General features: G+C 38.0%; 1 protein-coding gene across 2 annotated transcripts in view; it reads right to left on the bottom strand.

Moving 5' to 3' along the window:
- Window positions 1-21,496, bottom strand: part of CEP192 (centrosomal protein 192) — a 135,178-nt gene that overhangs the window by 51,392 nt on the left and 62,290 nt on the right. For both annotated transcript variants that reach the window (XM_011229453.3, XM_019803391.2), the window contains exons 15-20: window positions 19,551-19,677; window positions 18,121-18,239; window positions 11,582-12,410; window positions 11,366-11,492; window positions 3,269-3,437; window positions 210-1,128 (exon numbers count right to left, since the gene is read on the bottom strand). In XM_011229453.3, the coding sequence (XP_011227755.1) occupies window positions 210-1,128; window positions 3,269-3,437; window positions 11,366-11,492; window positions 11,582-12,410; window positions 18,121-18,239; window positions 19,551-19,677 (2,290 nt within the window). The remainder of the gene's footprint in view (window positions 1-209; window positions 1,129-3,268; window positions 3,438-11,365; window positions 11,493-11,581; window positions 12,411-18,120; window positions 18,240-19,550; window positions 19,678-21,496) is intronic.

The following is a 21,496-nucleotide window of genomic DNA, read 5'->3' on the forward strand; positions in this document are numbered from 1 at the left end:
TTTGTGTTTTTCTAAAGCCATGTCAGGGACCCTTGCACAGAACTATTATGGTTTGTGTTCTCAATTTAGGACAACGAATAAAATTAAGAGAAATTCAGACCAACCAGTATCTCCTTGAAACAAACTCGTTTTGTGGCCTCATTTGAGAAACCTCCATTTTTAAATAATAGCCAGCAACGATAAGCGATAACAGAGAAAAAGCATCTTACCAAATCCTGACAGCATTCCTGAATCCCACGGTTCGATTCCACAATGTGCACCAACAGACTGCACAGGAAAAGGTTTCGCTGCACTTAGAAGATTCTGATTTAAGGTATCAGAATATGGGTTATAAAGGGAAGAGGCACCAATCAATCCAGAGCTGACATTTTGTCCTAGACAAATTCCCATGGCCACAGAGTTCTGAACGTGCTCTCCTGCAATAGCAGGATATGGACAGCTTCCCGGGAATCCACAGACAGTGGCGCTGCCTGCATGGCACGGAGGCAAAGAGACATTTCCAGCTGAAGGCAGTGTTCCCAAATACTGCTGGGCAAAGGGAGCTGTGGTAAAAGAATGCTGAGTCAAGAGCGTAGGAACTGCGGTCGGCACGTTCTGCACCTCAGGAGCAGAGCCACAGGACACAGTGCTGGGAACAGGGGCGCCATGGTTTCCAGGGGCCATCCGATGAGGAATCTGGTCACTTACTGCACTGTCGGCAGTTAACGTATCTTCAGAGGCTACTCTTTCACCTTTGTTCACAGATGCCTGGTGTGACACAGGGCGGTGTGGCATCGCTGACACAACTGGGCGGGTGAGACCTGGCTTCCTCCGTAGAGCCAGACTGATCTGGTCCAGATCACTGGGGTCAGAGGTCAACCCTACTGCACCGGTTTCTGATAGTTCTCCACTCCTGGAGGAAAGATCTTTATTCAACCTCAAGTAAGGTTTTACATCTTCAGGTTTGCTACTCAGAGAAGTCGTTTCAGTCACGTTGTCTGTATCGGAGTTTTTCTGATCATATGATAGTGCTACTTTACTTCTACTTTGAAATGGACCTTTTTCTCTCAGCCTTTCCACAGCCTCTTCCTCTGACGGAATTGGACTGGCTCGAATAATTGTGGTGCTCAATTCACTGGTGACATCACTCTGTATGTGACAAAAAATGTTAAGTAATCCACAAACTTTTACTAATTCAAACCATGCTGATAAAATCTCAAATAAAGAAGAGATCTACACATTAACTCTCTGAAAAAAAGGCCAACTTTTTACAGCTGTGAAACTCAAGATGAAAAGTTAGAAAGTGTTAAGCTACCGTTTCACAGAAATTAGGAGGGGATTAAAGAGGAGATATATACCAATTACCTCTCTGACAAATTACACAGATGAAGGACCAGTGAAAAGTACTTTCTTTCAAATTTAAGGGATCGTTTTCCTGGAAGCCGTACGACAAAAATCTAATTAAATTAATAACACAGGGGTGGGGGCTGAGCAAGCTTTCGAAAGAAATCGACACAAGGTCAGGAAGAATCAATGCGGCTCATAGGCTTTCCCACCCCCCTTGCCTGTTTACACTGCTGTTATGCTTGAAGATGCTAATTTCTATGAGCACTAAGTTTTTTCCAATTTCTAAGATTATGTGGTTCTGTTTTCTTAGGTAAGAAGTAACAACCCTAGTCAATGTTCATATACTCATTTCATTATAAGGCATCACCTTAGGAGTGATGCCTACAGCTTTGCAGGGTGGACCAGCTGGAATTTACATTTAAGTTAAGATGCACTTAACTGACTATTCTCCACACTTGGTTTGAAAATTTCTCTTAGACCAAACAGAAATAGACATTAATAAACAAAGACCAGGTTATTTACCAAACACCATCAACCACTCAATAAAAATAAATAACAGCCAGTTTGTATTCAGTGGTAACTTCTCGGTGCCAAGCCCTATTCTCACATCACTGTCCCTCCTTATAGATGAAGAAACGGGCTTGGGGAAGTTACAGTCTATCTCAGAAAATAGCAAAGGAAAGCCCATCTAACTCTGCAACTCAGCCTGTAACCACTAGCTAAGAACAGAGAGACTCAACATTTACCAGCATCATCAAAAAGACCGCTTTCAATGATCTGTCCAAGGTGACATCATATATATAGTAACTTTAATGGATATATTTAGTAAGGGCTTGCTGGAGGAGGACTGTACTGAAAACAACAGGCAAATTCAGCTCATTAAAAAACTGAATACTCTCATATTCACAAAACACACACATAGATAATAAAAGTCTAGCTTCTCTCACATAAATCTCTCCTATCTACCTGCTTCTCTCCCAGCACCACTGCTACTACCTTAATGCAAGCCCATGCCATCTCTCGCCTGCCTTCAGCAGCCTTGTGTCAAATTCTCCTGGTTTTAATCTTGCCTCTCCTCAGTGCCTCCTCCACACTGCCAGTGCCATGAGCTTTTAAGACATCAACACAGGGCCACCTGGGTGGCTCAGTGGATCAAGCATCTGCCTTTGGCTCAGGTCCTGATCCCAGGGTCCTAGGACAGAGCCCTGCACCAGGCTCTGCGCTGAGTGGGGAGCCTGCTTCTCCCCTCCCTTTCTCCCACCCCCCCCAACCCTGGCTCATGTGTTCACTCTCTCTCAAATAAATAAATAAAATCTTAAGAAAATTAAAAAAATAAAATAAAACATCAACACAGATCATGTCAGTGTCCTGCTTAAGAACCTTTGAACTCCCAGGTTCTACATCTAAGACTCTTCATGGTTTGGCCTCTCCTCTTTTCCCATGTACAATTCACTACAGTCATTCCAAACTTCCAGGGGTCCTTCCAATGCAGTGTGCATTTTACAACTCCATATCTTCCCTCATTTGTTTGTCTGCTTCCTCCCTGCCAAGCAGTCTTACAAAATATGGCTTCGGTATATTACTTATCCTTCCCAATAACCTCTGTTGAACCATCACTAAGTCCAGGCAGATGCGTAGTTAACTGCCTGTGAATCCCACAGCATAGGTGGATCACAGTGCGCTTCACGCCAGTGTGCCTGGCAAGGGTCCTCTGCCAGACTGAAAAACTGAAATAGTCGTACTTCTACTGCCTACTCAGCATGAGTAGCTATTTGATCAAAACACACACACGCATGCACGTGCACACATGCACACAGAGACACACATCTTAAAGTTAAAACAGCAACAGAAATTACGAGGCCTCCACTTCAGTCTGACTCCTACAACGGTATCACTTTAAAGCCATAAGCCTCACTAAAGAAATAACAGAAATGCTGCCCACCTTGCGGCCCTCAGGGCCAAGATCTGAGGCGGTAGCGGGACAGGAGCTCTCCTGTTCAGACACGTAAGTCAGCCTACTCACACTGGCTTGTGGACACACCAACTGAGACGACTCACTCTCACAGGGGGGCTTCTGATGAGCTGCTGAACCAAAAGACTCTAAAGCACACCTGAAAGGGAGAACATCCGTGATTAGTATTCCACTGCTTTAGCTAACGTTATCTGCACTGACAAAAAGCCATTTCTGCTTACCTACCAACTTGTTAATCTACACTGTCTGCTCTGCTGTCATATACGGTAACTCAACCATGGACTTTTGCTCTCGATTATCTAAAATTGTAAAGCATATTCCCATTGAATGAAGTACCTGGTAAACTACCAAAAAAGAAAAAGGCTGTGGCGTTTTCGTTAATAAATTTCACATACGGTCGCATAACAATGTTAGCTATTCATCTGATAAACATTTATCAAATACCTGATATAAAGCAATAAGCCAAGCATTCAAAAGTTCCCACCCTCAAAGAGCACAGATGAAAAAAAAAAAAAAGAATCAGGTACATAAATTTAAAGAAATGGGATCAGTCATGCGCTGCTGAGTGGAATATGAAGTGGGACGACTTCTGACTGAGCAATTAAGCAATGCGTATCAAAGCACTTTGACTCAGATATTCCACATCTAGGAATTAATCCTAAGGAAAAAAAAATCAATGTTTACTATAAAGACTCTGTCAAAAGGATCTGTCTTAAATGTATAAGAGAAATTAGGCTATGGAAATTATGGCACAAACATACAATAAAATACTATTCAGCTATCTTAAATCATGCTGTTAAGTACCATCCTTTGACTCAGAAAGATGTTCATGACGTTAAAAAAAAAAAAGATTAGAAAGCAATAAATATAGTAAAATCCCACATCTACCTAATCCACACGCCATGTTCTGCTAGCCAATACCCAGCACAAGGCCAGCCCCGCCCGACGCAAGGAGAGAGAACAGGCAGCATCACCGGAGGAGGAGAATGGCGAGGTCATACTAGACAGGAAGAACTACTGCAGACGTCAGCTGCTATACCTACCACATGTACACTCTGCCATTTCGTCTCAGTTCAGCTTTTATTTGACTGATTTTTATCCCACCCCCCTTTTTTTTGCACAAAGTTCAGAATACTAAGTTGAGCAACAAACACGGAGAAAATCCCATCTTGAATTTTGGATTTTTAAAAAGCCCAAATCAAGACAGTGGTATTGACAAAACACTAGTTGGTGAATTTCTAACCAATGGAGACAGAATATTAACCAAATTGCTTATTTTTGGCTTCTGCATGACATGCACCCACATGGGTTCCTATATGAGTGCACACACACACATACACACAGATACCATGATACAACATGAAAAAAGCTCTGGGTTACTGGAGTGATGGGGTGATGTGCTATATTAGTCTAGTTCCTTATTTTTTTAAATGATATTTATTTATTTATTCGGGGAGGGGGAAGAGAGAGAGAGAGTAAGCAAGCAAGAGCAAGAGAGAAAGCACAAGCAGGGAGGAGGGGCAGAGGTGGCTGAGCAGGGAGCCCAACGCAGGGCTTGATCCCAGGACCCTGAGATCATGACCTGAGCCGATGGCAGACGCTTAACTGACTAAGCCACCCAGGCATCCCTAGCCCAGTTCCTTTGATCTAAAGGAACAAACGCATTTTGGGTGTATTACCTCAAATAATGAGAAGTGAACTATAAGAACACTTGGAAATAGGAGTGCCTGGGTGGCTCAGTCTGTTAAGCGTCCAACTCTTGATTTCGGCTCAGGTCATGATCTCAGGTTTGTGAGATTGAGCCCCATGGTGGACTCTGTGTGGGTGTGGAGCCTGTTCAAGATTCTTTCCCTCTCGCTCTGCCCTTCCCCCGCTGAAAAAAAAATGAACACATGGAAATAGAGAAATTTTAGTTGAGATGTCAAACTTCAAAGGAATCCCAAAACTGCCAAGGTGCCAGCCACACAGAGATACAAAGGCAGTCCTGGAACTAGAAGGTCTAAATCAGCTCTCTGGACCTGCTGGAAACTAGCTGGATGACTAGCTAACAGGAATGCTAATGAACAGCAAAACTAATCAGATAAAGTACACTCACCAAAACAATGTTACCACTGAAGAGACGAAAATTTTGGTCAACAGTATACCATAAATATTAAAAAACAAACAAACAAACTTAGGGGCACCTGGGTGGCTCAGTTAAGCATCTGCCTTCAGCTCAGGTCATGATCTCAGGGTCCTGGGATTGAGCCCCACATCGGGCTCCCTGCTCAGCAGGGAGTCTGCTTCTCCCTCTCCATCTGCCCCATCCCCGACTCATGCACTCATGCTCGGTCTCTCTCAAATAAGTAGTCTTAAAAAAAAAAAAATCTTGGGGCACCTGGGTGGCACAGCGGTTAAGCGTCTGCCTTCGGCTCAGGGCGTGATCCTGGCGTTATGGGATCGAGCCCCACATCAGGCTCCTCTGCTATGAGCCTGCTTCTTCCTCTCCCACTCCCCCTGCTTGTGTTCCCTCTCTCACTGGCTGTCTCTATCTCTGTCAGATAAATAAATAAAAATCTTTAAAAAAAAAAAAATCTTAAATGTAGTATAAGTTGGTAGAAACCAGAGAAAAAGAATAAAAATATCACAGTCAAAAAAAAAATCACACTCATTTTACCATAATAAAAAAGAACAAGGAGAATTTCAATAAAAATAAATAGACACAAAATCAAAGTCGATGTTGGCAGCAATAAAAAGGCTAGTTGATGCTACAGAAAATCAGTGGTGCAGAGGATAAACACTTGAGCCACTACCCCACAATACAGAGTAAATGTATAAAGAAGTGAAAATTAGGGAAAAGAAAACAGTCATAAATGACCAGAGAATGGAGTGTCAACTAATGGGAAACCAGGGTTCTCAAAAGGAAGACAGAATAGATGGAACACAGTCAACTATCAAAGGTAACAGAAAACAAAACTTCCTCGGTTGAAGAAATAATTGTGTATACAGAGTTTAGCATAATCCAGGAAAACCAACTATGAAACTGACACAGGCATTTGAAGTTGATGAGGGAAAAAGAGAAAGCTGTAGCAGGAACCTAAAACAGAGCTGGAAATGAGGCTTAGATGAAAATGCATGTTGTGCAACAGAACAGATACACAGCATGCCACAGTCACACAATGGAGTGCTACATAGCAACGAGCACGAGAAGCTACTGGTACAGGCAACCACAGGATGAATCTCAAAAACATCGTAAAGCGTTGGAAGCTAGACACAGGAAAATGTATGATTCCATTCATATGAAATGTAATAACAGATTAAACTATGATGATACAAATCAGAAAGTGGGTAGCAGGGTGGAGGTGGGGGAGGAGGAGGAGAATTGACTTGAAAAAGACAAAGGATTGTTAATGGAGGGATGTATATGTTCTATATATTTTAGGTGGTGGTGTTTAAATAGGTGTATGTAAGTGTCAGAAACACAGTGAATGAAATCCCTAAGATCTGTGTATTTTACTGTATGTTAATTATACATCAGTAAAAATAAAATACAACAATGCATACTGTGAAATACTAAAATTGGTTTAGGAATGGGCTAAAAATCTGACAGTAGGCATGCTAGTAGGCTAAACCACACCCCCAAAAGACTCATGGATTAATCCATCTACATGCCAGAGGCTGATGGAGAGATCGCAATTAGTATTTGCTTTGGTGGCTATGGCAGCAAAATACATTATGCCGAGCAACTCGGCAACACTCCATAGCTCTCATTTCATCTTCCCCTGAGATTTTAATTCAGAGCACACTTAACCTCTTCTAAATTGGCCTTTTCTCATTAAGTCCTGTTGTCTTGCCCCACACCTAAGAAGCGGGGTTGCAGGTGCCTGGGTAGCTTACCAATTCCATGGTCACTTTAGAAAGGTTAAATATGACACCCTCATTCAAAATATCTGAACATATACCAAGTTCATGAGAAACTTTAGTAACCCCCGAAGGTATATTTCCTACATGTAATAGATAAGTATATTTTCTTAGAAGCACCAAAAAAACAAAAACAACAACAACAACAAAAAACAATCAGGTAGGTCCAAGAGTAAGACCAGCCAGCCAGCATTCTGTCTCTGACCAAGGGCAGTGTGACGGAAAAAATAATAATGTAAGGCTTTATATAGGAGTACTTCTAGTTTTTATTAAATGCATTCATATACAGTTAAAAATATCAAAACCACAGAAAACAAGATGAAATTGGAAAGTACGCAAGGGGAAAAAGACATTGCAGAAAACACTGTAAGGAATGCAGAGATCAAAAATGTGAAATGCAAACAAGATGAAACAGAAATTAAGAAAGAGATCACTGTGGTGATGGTGAAGTTCTGTATCTCTGACTGTGGTGGTGGTTACATGAATTCTCAGTGGTTACACTGAATTCTATCCACACATTCACTGTTACCATGACAAGTGTCTGGTGATGACACCACGCTATAATTATGAGAGATGTAACCACTAGGGGAAACTGGGTAAATGGGATATGGGAATCTCTCTATAATATGCTTGTAACCTCCTGTGACCTATAATTTTTCCAAAATAATAAGTTCTTAAAGGATTCAAGAGAAAATAAATGCAGATGTCTAGCAAAATAAATCTCACATATACATCACTAGAGTTCTGGGGGCAGTAAAGGGCTGGAGTAAATTTTCCTTAAATAAATAAATGCTTGAATTCACATATTGAAGGGTATACTGAATGATGCGACAAAATAACCATGAAGAGTCAACACAGAGATACAGCCTAACAAAATTAAGCTAGACTTGAAAGAGAGCATCTTTGACATAAGTTTACAAAAAGATCAAGTCAATTCTGAGCCAGAAAGACCTGGGGTGCCTCAGATTTCCCTCCTACATTCCAGAGAGACAGTAAAGCAATCCCTACAAAAGACTTAAGGGAGGAAAGCATAAGCCGAAGATTTTAAACAAAGCCACGCTATGTTTTCATTACAAAAGCCACAGGTTAACTGTGGAACTGAAAGAGCCTAGCGAGTACTGTGCCCTCCATCCTCTGAGCAAACTACCACAGGACATACTTCAGTCAGTCAAAAGAGAGGAAACACCTGATAGCTAGAAAAAAATATATTTAACTACAAAATAAAAACAAGTGTAGGATACGGTGATGAATCAAAATGCAAATGAAATGCCAACGTAGAAATTACGTAACTAAAAAAGAAAAAAGTAGAAAGGGAAAGAACATGAGAATAAGTTCCCTAATTGTCTCATTCGTGATAGACGCTATTATGGGTTGAGCTGTGCTTCCAAAAAAACATATGTTAAAGTTTTAACCCCCCAATACTTCAGAATGTGACCTTATTTGGAAATGGCTCACTGAAGATATAATTAGTTAAACTCATAGTGGGATACGCTGGACCCTTAATCCAATGTGAATGCAGAGGCAGAGATTAACGAATCTACAAAACAAAGGATCCCTAACTACCAGTAGTTGAAAGAGGTAAGGAAGGATCCTCCCCTAAAAGCTTCAGTTTAGAGATTTTTTTTATTTGTAAGTAATCTCTACACCCAGAAAGGGGCTGGAACTCACAACCCTGAGATTAAGAGTTACATGCTCTGCCAACTGAGCCAGCCAGGCGCCCCCTCCTCTAACACGCTTCAGAGAGAACATGGCCCTGAACTTCTAGCCTGCAGAGTATGAGGCAATACAATTCTGTTGTGTTAAGCCACCCAGTCTGTGGCACTTTGTTATGGCAGCCATGGGAAACTAATACAGTTGGGACTCAAAGAACATCATTTAAAAGCTGGCAAAACAAGTGTCAGGAGCAGAAGCAAATTTAATGGTACAAAGATGACTGTACAGACAAATATTAGAGGGGAGACAAAGGAGAAAAATCAGTAGATGACATCAATCATGACAAGACAAGGCCAGATGACCTTCAAATTTGGTTGGGCTGGATGACTCCTAATGTTTTATAAACATGAGCCATTAAATAAGAGGTGGCTGTGTATATGAAAAAGTGCTTTAAGACGAGGTATCTAAGAGTCACTGAAACAGGAAAGAATTTAAGCCCTCTACTAATAGTTAACTCTAGCTTACCCATACCGTTTTAGATGAATATTCAAAATTCCAATGGCAGCCAGGGAAATACTTAATAGATAACTTTGAAATCAGATATAACTTCAACCTGTTTCAAAATATTGAACATTTTTTATAATTTCACTGTTTAGGTAAGTTTTTCTGTTTATTAAAATCTTTCAATAGAGAAACGTACAAAAGAAGATCTTTTATAAAGCCACAAAAGGGGCACCTAGGTAGCTCAGTCAGTTAGATGTCCAACTCTTGATTTTGGCTCAGGTCATGATCTCAGGGTTGTGAGACTGAGCCCCAAATCAGGCTCCACACTGGAGGTGGAGCCTGCTTAAGATTCTCTCTCCGCTCCCTGCTTTCTAAAAAAAAAAAAAAAAAAAAAAAAGCCATAAAAGACAAAATTCGTAAATTTAATAATAAACTTTTTGTATGGCAAAAAATATATAAGAAAAGTAAAAAGAAAATAGAAATGCTTCTATAGACTAGGAACTATGACTCCTATCACAAAGGGCTATTCATTCTCCCTAATGCATCAAGAGCTCCTAGAAATGAAGACAAAAAAGACTAAAAATCCATGAGAAAAATGTGCAACAAACATGAATAATATTTCATAGCAAAGGACATACAAGTATAGAGGAAAAGATGCTCACTATCACTCCTAAAAATATGAATTAAAGTTATACTGAGATACGATTTCTTTCATCTATCAAAATGTCAACCATCTAAAGTTTTATAAACATTCTGTTGATGAGGCTGTGGGAAAACAGGCTCTCTCTTTAACTGTTGGTGGGAAAATTAAGTCAGTACAACCTCTATGGCATGGTTGTACCAATTTAAATATGTACATGAATGCAAATACTCTGATCCCAAAATCTCATTTCTGGGAACTTATCCTATAGATCTATTTCACATGACCAAAGTGACTATAATACAAACAAAGCTGTAATAAGTAACCTTAGATAGCAAAATATAAGTGTGTAAAGGACCCTATACTGAGTATAAAAAGGGAAGACAGTAAGAATATATATTCATATTTGGTTATGCATGCATAAAGAAACTCTAGAATACCTAAGAAACTAGTAACAGCAGTTCCCTGGTGAGGGGATTGGGGAACTAGGCAGACAAGGAACATGGTAATGCAGGGAAATACACACAGGCACATGAGTGCATATATGAATACATACATATGTATACATTTCATATACACACATATATACATTTATAATACACATATAAACATTTTATAAAGCAATAAATTTACACTGTTCAAAAATTATACACACACATATATCTATATATGTAATTTTTGAATAACGCAAATTATGGCATTTTTGAAAAATTACGTTTTAAAAAGTTCTTGTAACTTGAGTTAAAACCTATCAACCCGTGAAAAAGCATTTACCAATCTCATTAGCATTAAAAAGTCAAATTAATACAAGATAAAAAAATAATATCCAAACCTTTAAGCTATTGAAAATATTGATAAGAAAACAGTGAGAAGGATACTCTCATTATACACTGACGGTAAGAACGCAAGTCTTTAAGACCTATTTAGAAAATAATTCGCTAATAATTTCCCAAGCTGGCAATTTCACTTCTACTTATCTATCCTTAGGAAATCAGTCAAAACACAGAAAAAAATTTAATGGGCAAAGTTGTTCATCTCAGTATCATCAAAATGGCAAAACAAACAAAAAATAAAATAAAATGACAAAATCTAGTATCTACCACTATCCATGAGAGACATCAAATAATCCATGGCTGATTCACTGTACAGACTAATTTTCTCTTAAATACAAAGAATCACTATAATAAGTGAAAACAGCAAAGTATAAAAACTTGCACAGAAAAATGGCTTGAAAATATTTACAATGGTTACCTTTGAGAAACGAACCTATAAATGATTATTTTTCTTCTTCACACTTTTTCCAATTTTCTTATACTAACACATATTTTTATTATTAAAGAAAAAGGAGAAAAAAAAAGGTAAGTACCTACCCTGATAAACTTGTTCCAGAAATTTCACTAGGAGAAGAATGACTCAGTGGAGAAGAGGAAGGTCTGAAGCTATCCTGGTCATCCTCTGAGCCATGTCCACCATGCTCAGGAGAGTGATTTTCCAAATCTATCAGAAAGGTGTTATTTTTCAATGAGAACAACAACAAAAAAATCACTTGCAATTTTGTGAATGTGACCAATTATTTCAACACTTACCAACATTATTAGGTGTAATTATGGAATGCTTTCCAAAAGTCACATGCTTTTCACTGTCACTTGCTTCACTAACACACCCATTTTGTCTCTGATTTTCTCTGTTATTTGGTATTTCTTCACACTCTTCTGACAGCCAAACGGATGCTATCCTGGGGTTCCTTACTAATGAATAACTATTAGATGTTGGAGTGGATACTGAGGTGGCTGTTTCACAGTTACCAGCACCTGGTAATTTGTCGTCCACAGGATATGTCTTCACATCAACTATCATACTTTCCCTCTCTTTTCTATTTGTAAGAATTGAATTTGGACAGTTTGTTCTAAATGATTCTTGATTCTTGCTCTCTCCAGTTTCACCATAAAAAGTAAATGCTATATTTTCTTCTGGTTCCCTTATACTTATATTAGCAGCACCTAAGTCCACTGTATGGATGTCTTGTGTAGTCCGTTCTTTTGGCAAAGATAAATCCCAAATATCAGATGTACCAGCTCTTGAAAAGTTTTCCAGTCCACTTTCATATCTACTGACTTCTGTTTTTTTAAGGTATTTCTCCATATCAAACATGCTGGATCCATTACTTTTTTCTGTATCATTAGGCAAGAAATGAGGCACAGTGGGATAGTCCTTTTGTTTATTATCTTCCTGAAAAATCTCCTCTCTGGTTTTATTTGAAAGTGCCTTGATCATGGCAGCAAGTTGGGAAGGATCGGTACTTACTGATGCATCTGCAATGGCTGAAGCAATGGTGCTGATCCTAAGTACAGAATCATCACCAGTAGGTAGCTTGCTTTTGTATCTTTGGGGTTTGCTACTCATGAAGAAACTGTCCTAGAAAGGAGAAAATTCACATCAGATAAATTTATCTCAGTTCCACGGACATGTACACATTAGTTTAACCTTTAGATGTTACATAAAATTTAACAGCAGGGGCGCCTGGGTGGCACAGCGGTTAAGCGTCTGCCTTCGGCTCAGGGCGTGATCCCGGCGTTATGGGATCGAGCCCCACATCAGGCTCCTCCGCTATGAGCCTGCTTCTTCCTCTCCCACTCCCCCCTGCTTGTGTTCCCTCTCTCGCTGGCTGTCTCTATCTCTGTCGAATGAATAAATAAATAAAATCTTTAAAAAAAAAATTTAACAGCAGCTAGAAATTAACAGTATATCAATTAAACACCCTAATTAAAAAAAAGACAGCTGTTATCAACTTTAATTAGAGAGTACCGCCTTACTCACACAACTGGATTATCAATTATTTAAAAAAAATCTTCAGGAGTTAAAAAGATGCAAAAGAGGTGTTAAAATTGAACCAGACAATAATTTAAAACAAAAAATTAAGATACTGGGGTTGAGAAACCATTGAGCCAATGTAATTCCAACTATAATTCCTGGTAATTTCATTCAATTGTTAGAAATGAGGAACACTAGCAGTCTCTGATCACTTTGATCCAGGTACTGGGACTGAGCAGATTAGAGCTGACCCTCAGTTGTTATGAGGGCCAGCCTAATTTTGGTTTGCCTTTTCTCCTGGGGTGTGTAACCCTTTGTGGTCTCATCCTAAAGCATGGTTGTTTACCATGGCTACTCCCTACCTCTCATCATTGGTGGGCACTGAACTCTGTTTTTATACCCTCACTCCCATAAGAACACCTTTGCTGAGTTTCTTCTTAAATTCTTATCCACAGCATCTTCTTGAAGCAACAGATCCCCACAGGGAAAAGCATCCTCAGTACTGGGTTTCTTTCTTCTCTTGGATTTTGAAAGCCCAATAGTTTTTAGCTCCTTTATTAGCTCTCCAGTACCTTCTAAGAGATGTTTCTGGATATGTTATACAGTCCTAATTGTTGTCAGCCAGAGTTGGTTTGCACTGCTTAGTCTGCTATTACTGGAGACAGAAGTCTTAACTTGCATTTTTAAACATTAAATAGGTTTATGTTTCTTTGCTGTTGGTTCCATTTTAGTTGTTTATCCATGATTCCTATTTATGTCTAGCTAGTGTTCCTCATTCATGTCAGAAGCAAACATAAATCCTGTCTGGAAGATTATATCTCCCATGGCCTCAAATTATTTCAGTGACTTTGCCTGTAAAAGGTTAAAAGCAAAAAGAAAAAGATATAACATGCAAACACTCAATAAACACTAAAAAAAGAAAGAAAGCCGGTGTTACCTATGTTAATATCAGACTAGACTTAAGGCATAAAGCATAACTGCAGACAAAGGCACAATGACAGAAGATTTGATTCATCAGACAGAACAATTCTCATTTGTATGTACCTAAAAACACAGCTTCAAAAATTTTAAAGCAAATACTGCCAGACTCACAGTGCATAACAGACAAATCCATAATCATAGTGTGAGATTTTAATATCTAGGTAACTGAAAGAACAAGTACAATAATTTTAAGGCTACAGTTTCATCACTATGATTTAATAAATTTTTCCTAAATAAAATATACAGAAGAGAGCAACCGAAGATCACACCACAGACGTTCCTGTCATGTGCACAGAAAATATTTTCAAAAATGGAACAAATGCTGAGCCATATATCATGTTTTAACAAATTTCAAAGGACTAAAACCAACCTTTCTCTGATTGTGGTACAATAGGCCTAGAATCAATATTTAAAAATTTGCAAAATCCCTCAATGTTTGGAAACTGGGCAATACATTTGCAAAACACAATGGACCAGAGAAATTAGAAAATACATTAAATGGAATAATAAAGACAGTATGACATATCAAAACATATGTGGTGTAAAAAATAGTACGGATGCAACAAAATCCCTGTTTTCGGGAAATTTATACCATTAGATGTTTATGTTAAGAAAAGCAGAAAGGCAGAAAAATTAAGCCAAACATTTATCTCCAGAAGTTAGAGAAACAACAAATTAAATCCCCAGAAAATATAAGGAAGGAAATAAAGACCAAAAAATATGAATAGAAAACAGAGAATAAATAAAATTAATGAATTAATGAAATTGAGAAATACCTGGTAAGAATGACTAAGAAAAAAGACAGGGAAAAGAGCCAATATGTAACAAAGAAGACATTCCTTAAGAACCTAAAATATTAATCACAAGAGGATATTATGGTAAAATTTATCAATTTATATGGAGTGATGTATTTTCAAGTTTAGATGAAAGGTTATAATTCCTAGGAAACTACAATTTACTAAAACTGACACAAGTTTTAAAGATCAGAATAGTCCTGTAATTATTAAAGAAACTGAGGGGCACCTGGGTGGCTCAGTTACCTAAGTGTCTGACTTCAGCTTAGGTAGTGAGCTTAGGGTCCTGGGATGGAGCCCGGCATCAGGCTCCTGGCTCAGTGGGGAGTCTGCTTGTTCCTCTCCCTTCCCCTCTGCCCTTCACCCCACTCATGCAACTTGCACATGTTCTCTCAATTAAATAAATAAAATCTCTAAAAAAAATTGAATCAGCAATTAAAAAGTATTCAAATTCCAGACTCTGAGGATTTCACCAACGTACTCTACCAAAATCTAACAGCACCAATCTAAAAAAAATAAGTAAAAAATAACAGCACCATTCTTACACTCTTTCAGAAAAACAGAAAAAAATGAGACAACCAAAACCTTGATATCGAAACCAAAAAGGCATTCTGCTCACTCAGACACAACATTCTAAACAGACCATAAGCAAACCAAATCCAATGATCTATAAAAAGGATAGATGTATTCCAAGTATAGAAGAACAGAATATTCAAAAACTATTTCTTGTGATTCACGTTACCAGAAAAAAAGAAAGCTGATGCTTACCTTGACAGATGCAAAAAAGCATTTGACAAGATTCAACCTCCTTACAAGTTAAAAACAAAACAAACTAGCAGACAAATATCAGAAGGGAATTTTAAAAATCAATGATAAATAAAAACCTACAGCACACATCTAATTTACTTTTCTCTTCCAAATTTTAAAATTCTAGTTAGTTAACATACAGTGTAATACTGTTTTCAGGAGTACAATGCAGTGATTCAACACTTACATTTAACACCCAGTGCTCATCCTAACAAGCGCCCTCCTTAATGCCCATCACACATTTAGCCCACCCCCCACCCACATCCCTCCATCAACCCTCAGTTTGTTCTCTATAGTTGAGCCTCTTATGTTTTGCCTCTCTTTTTTTCCCCCATGTTCATCTGTTTTGTTTCTTAAATTCTACATATGAGTAAAATCACATGGTATTTATCTTTCTCTGATTTATTTTGCTTAGCATAATACACCCTAGCTCCATTCACAACATTGTTGCAAATGGTAAGATTTAATTCTTTCTGATGGCCAAGTGATATTCTATTTTATATATACGCCACGTCGTCTTCATCCATTCATCAGTCAATGGACACCTGGGCTCTTTTCATAGTTTGGCTATTGTTGATAATGCTGCTATAAACATTGGGGTGCATGTACCCCTTCGCCCCTGTATTTCTGTATTCTTTGGGTAAATACATAATAGTGCAATTGCTGGGTCGTAGGGTAGTTCTATTTTTAACTTTTTGAGGAAACTCCACACTGTTTTCCAGGGTGGCTGCACCAGTTTGCATTCCCACCGACAGTGTAGGGGGGGGTTCCCCTTTCTCCGCATCCTTGCCAACATCTGTTGTCTCCTGTGTTGTTAATTTCAGCCATTCTGACAGATGTGAGGTGGTATCTCACCTGGGTTTTGATTTGTATTCCCTGATGCTGAGTGATGTGGAGCGTCTTTTCACGTCTGTTAGCCATCTGGACGCCTTCTTTGGGAAAAAGTCTATTCGTGTCTTCTGCCCATTTCTTAACTGGAATATTTGGTTTTGGGGAGTTGAGTTTGATAAGTTCTTTAGAAATTTTGGATACTAGCCCTTTATCAGATATGTTGTTTGCAATTATCTTCTCCCGTTTTGTAGGTTGCCTTTTAGTTTTGTTGATTGTTTCCCTCGTTGTGCAGAAGCTTCCTATCTCGGAGAAATACCAATAGTTCATTTTTGCTTTTGTTTCCCTTGTGTCCCTTCCCTAATGTGTCTAGTGAGAAGTTGCTGCGACTGAGGTCGGAGATGTTGCTGCCTATGTTCTCCTCTAGGATTTTGATGGTTTCCTGCCTCACATTTAGGTCTTTCATCCATCTTGGATTTACTTTCGTGTATGGTGTGAGAAAGTGGTCCAGTTTCATTCTTCTGCATGTTGCTGTCCAGTTTTCCCAACACTATTTGTTGAAGAGACTGTTTTTTTCCCATTGGATATTCTTTCCTCCTTTGTCAAAGATTAGTTGACCACACAGTAGCACACATACAACTTAAAAATAAAATACTAAAGAGCTTTCCCGCCCTGTAAGGGAACCCCAACATCATTACTTCTCTTCAACACTGCTCTAAGGTGTAATCAGGTTGGCCAGTCAAAGAAACTGAAGGTATCAAAATCAGAAAGGAACAAAACTATTGTTATTCTCAGAAGATAAAACTGCATATATAGAAAAATTCGAAGAATCTGTCATTATTAGAGTTAATGGTAAATTTAGCATGGTTGCTACATATAAGCTGAGTATTTTAAAAAACATGTATTTCTGTTTAGCCAAAAAAAGGAAGAGTGAAGCTAAGAAAGGTAGTATTAAAACATTGTTTCAACAAGTTAGAAAGAAATCTACAAAAGCTGTAAAATAATCTCTGCGCACACACAAAAAAATCACAAAATACAGAGAAAACTTAAAACCTAAGTGGAAGGATACATAAATTTCATGAATTACAACATTCAGTATTATAGAGGTGTCAACCTGACTGTTCTACACATCGAATGGAACACGAGTTAAAAGCCCAACAGTGCTACTGGTTAGTATGCTGAAGGTGGCAATCTGATTTTAAAATATATATGGAAATGCAAAGGGCCAAGAATAGTCAAGATACTTTACAAAAAAATAAAGTAACAAGACTTATAAAGCCACAGTGTCAAACTGACATAAGATAGACCCCAAATGTCCAATGGACATGTCTAATGGGCATAGCAAATGCAGGGTGTTCATATAATAGAATACTACATATAGTCATGAAAATAAGCTTCTTTTATACTTAACATAGTTGCATCTAGCAAACACAAGTGAAAAAAATCAAAGAAAAAGAATACATGGTACATGATTTCTTGTAAATAAAGTTCAAAAACAGGCAAAATTAATAGTGGATAGGAGGAGTAGTGCTCAGAAAGGACAAAAAAAAAAAAAAAAAAAAAAAAAAAAAAAGAAAGGTTTCTGAGCTACCAGTGATGTTCGTTCTCTTTCTTGACCTGGGGGTGTACATGGTTAAGCTGTGGTAACTCACTGTAGGTTTCTTTTATAAACAAATTTATGTATGCTTATGTTTAGTATGTACATATGTACTTAGCATGTATATTTATTATACATTGATTAAAATGTTTCTGAAAATTCAAAGGACATTTATAATAAAACTGAATCCAAAGAAGCCCAACCAATGTTATGCTGCAGATGTTTTTCACATGTGACCTTATGTTGATCTTATACAAGAACTATGACAATGCAGTTTTAGTTTTTCTCTATGGAAAGCTCAAGATACCTCTGTTTTGCTGTCATTGGCAGTTAATGTCGCATCACTTTCATCCACTTGTGAAATACTCTCCAGTTCTTCAGCCTGAAGTGTAACTGATTCTTCACTTAGCTGTGCTTTTAAGTCTCCTGTAGAAAATATACAATAATTCAACTTACATCTATACATTATCTCACAGAAACAATCTGTGGGATAAGGACCACTCAACATGATTAATTGCCAAGGAAGAGTCTTTGTATCTCAATTACCAGTCATCTTCACGAAAACTATTTAAACGTTTAGTTCGGTCACTAGGACAAAGGATCAGATATCTGTTAATTTGATTTTGCCAAGTTTAAACTTTGAAGAAGATTGTGGATTTTAATCTTTCCCTTTCAAACACTGACAAACTCATTTAATATTTTCAGCTTTAAACATTTCACAAATATACAATAAGCTGAATTAAAAAATGAGTACTTCTTGGGGCACCTGGGTGGCTCAGTTGGTTGAGCATCCAACTCTTGGTTTTAGCTCAGGTCATGATCTCAGGGTTGTGAGATCAAGCCCCACAAGGGGCTCCCCATTGAGTGTGGACCCTGTTTGAGATTCTCTCTCTCTCCCTCTCTCTCTGTCCCTCCCCCGCTGCCCACGAACGCACACTCTCTAAAAATAAATAAAAATAAAAATGAGTCCCTCTTTACAATAATAGAAAATCAACTGATTTTATAGATAGCCCCTTTATGCCAACTCCTCTATTAGATATAGGCTCTTTAAGGACCGGAGCATGTATTGTACAATTTTATATATGTTGCACCAGGCACTGTACTAACAAAAAGCAGCTGTTCAATAATTGTATATTATCAAAAAGGTCTGATTTTAAATATTTATCATGGAGGGCGCATGGATGGATCAGTTGGTTAAGCATCCAACTCTTGATTTTGGCCCAGATCATGATCTCAGGGTCATGAGACTGAGCCCCACATCAGGCTCCGTGCTAAGCAGGGAGTCTGCTGGAGATTCTCTCTCCCTCTACTGCTCACCGCCCCCAAGATAAATAAATGAATCTTTTAAAAAATATTTATCATGGATATTTATTATAGACGATCATAGTCCAAATCTCAAAATACCTTTTTAACCAAAAGTCTACCTAAATATAATAATAATAACTACAGTTCATTAACTCAGTAGTTTAATAGGCCAAAATTAACTAGCACATTTGAACAAATTATATTTCATTTACTTTGGTTCTTTACTAAAGGATTTAGGTGGATTTTGGCTGACTTGTTTCCACTTTCAACTAACAAGGCAATGTGGGTTATATAAGAATAAAATCTGTAACCAATACTGAAAAAATTCAAAACAATACATACATTTTTCACTCATAAGAACATGATCACATAACCACTAACTTATAGGTTAAAAAAAAAGGTTACTAAAAACTCCTTCTTTTAATCCATTACCTGAAAATATATCATGGTTAAGATGAGCCATTTCTTTTTCCAAATTACTTCTTGATATATCAGATTTTCTTATGAGAGCAACAGGTTCTCTCTTCTCTGGTGATCTAATAAAATAACCAAATGATGGCTACAAAATAAACATGTGAATTATTTCCTTAATTTTTAACTGCTCTGAGAAATTCTAGACTATTTTATCTTACTATGGGTAACCTAAATTACTTCAACAAAATAACGGCTCTTTTCATTTAAATTCAAATAACTAGAAATGAACTTTAAAAGTCTAGTTTTATTTCCTTACTGCTATATTCAATCATCAAAACTAATACTGTCCAATAAGCTGCTCTTCCTAAGAAATCCAAATTCAAACCACCCAGAAAAGACAGTTTGTTCCTTCAGTAATTAGTAAGCAGCTACTGTTATCAGGCACTGTTAATCATCAGTGTGACTTATCAATGAGAAAAAAGATAAAATGTCCTGCCTTCTTAAAACTTATAAGGGCATTTATTTTATACGATACATCCTCAAAAATCTGTATTAAGATTAGGTATGTTCCTAGCACGTGGATGAAAGTGTTAAGGAGCAGGGAATCCCACTTGTCTTTCTTATACAACTTTGACATGATAGACCTGAAAGGTAAATTCATTAAATGTATTCAATTTTTGGTTGATTTTGAATTTCTTCCCTTGATCCAGCAACTTGAATGCAAGTAACATTTCATAACTAAACCATGATCCCTGCTTTGTTTGTTGAGTAAGGAATTCATTTATTCTTCAACTTCTCTCATAATGTCAAAATCCTAATCAATTCAGGCAGGAAAATCTGTCTCTCCTTAGCACTTATTTTCATTTTTTAATTCACTGCACAGACAGGAATGTATAGGGATAGGATGTGTCAGGGAACCCCAACATCATCACTTCTCTTCAACACTGCTCTGAGGTGTAATCAGGTAGGCCAGTCAAAGAAATCGAAGATTATCAAAATCAGTTCAGTTTCAAATTTAAGTTCTGTATATTGACTTTGAGTTCTAACACCATGGCTATTATTTCAAATTACATCTAGTGAAATACAGTTTTAATACCACTCTCTCCAATAACCCAACTTCTTATATGCAATTTATCAAGCCTTTTGACTCTACCTCCAAAAGAAATCTTGAATCCTTGATTTTTTTCTGTGTCTGTACTATCATTCTAGACCCCAGCCTTCACCACATCTCTTCCCATGTACTAAGCCTCTCTGCCTGCTGCTATTCCTCCTTTTGGTTCACTGCCCCCCTCCATCCAGGTTCCATATACAGTAGCATCATGTCACACATGGAGATGGAGCTGGCACCACGACAAAGTTGCTCCCTGCCTCCAAGCACTTCTTCCCAATTAATTTCAGAATCCAAGTTCTACAAGGACCCCTCATGATCTGGTTCTGGTCTTCTTCTACCATTGAATCATCCTACCCTCTCTCCCTCTCTCCATTTACATCAACTCCCCTGGCCTGCTTTCTGTTCACTCTACTTTCCACCTCCAAGCCTCCACATCAATGGTCCCCCTTTGCTGGGAACACTCTGCCTGCAGCTCTTCTGGCAGCCTCCTCCTTCCCATCATTTAGGTCCCAGTTCAATGCCATCTCCTCAGAGGTTGCCCTGACCACCACAGCTAAAGCAACTCCTCACCATTATTCATAGAAATTACTACTATTGCTTACGTTTTCAAACTTTTATCTGCATTACAACTTATTAAACCAAAACTTTCCTATCTTTCAAAACATGTTTTCAGGTAAGAGGTTAAAAAAAAATCAATCTTCGAATTCTTGCCATCAACCAATGATATAACAATTAGTCTTGGTGCTAAATGCTTTATGTGTCCCATCACACTTATGAAAGTGTGATGAAACTCTTCTCTTACGAACTCTTATGAAACCCTATAAAATAGCACTCCATTTTAAAAATTGGAAAA

Source organism: Ailuropoda melanoleuca, chromosome 14, assembly GCF_002007445.2.
Source record: "Ailuropoda melanoleuca isolate Jingjing chromosome 14, ASM200744v2, whole genome shotgun sequence".
Lineage (NCBI taxonomy): Eukaryota > Metazoa > Chordata > Mammalia > Carnivora > Ursidae > Ailuropoda > Ailuropoda melanoleuca.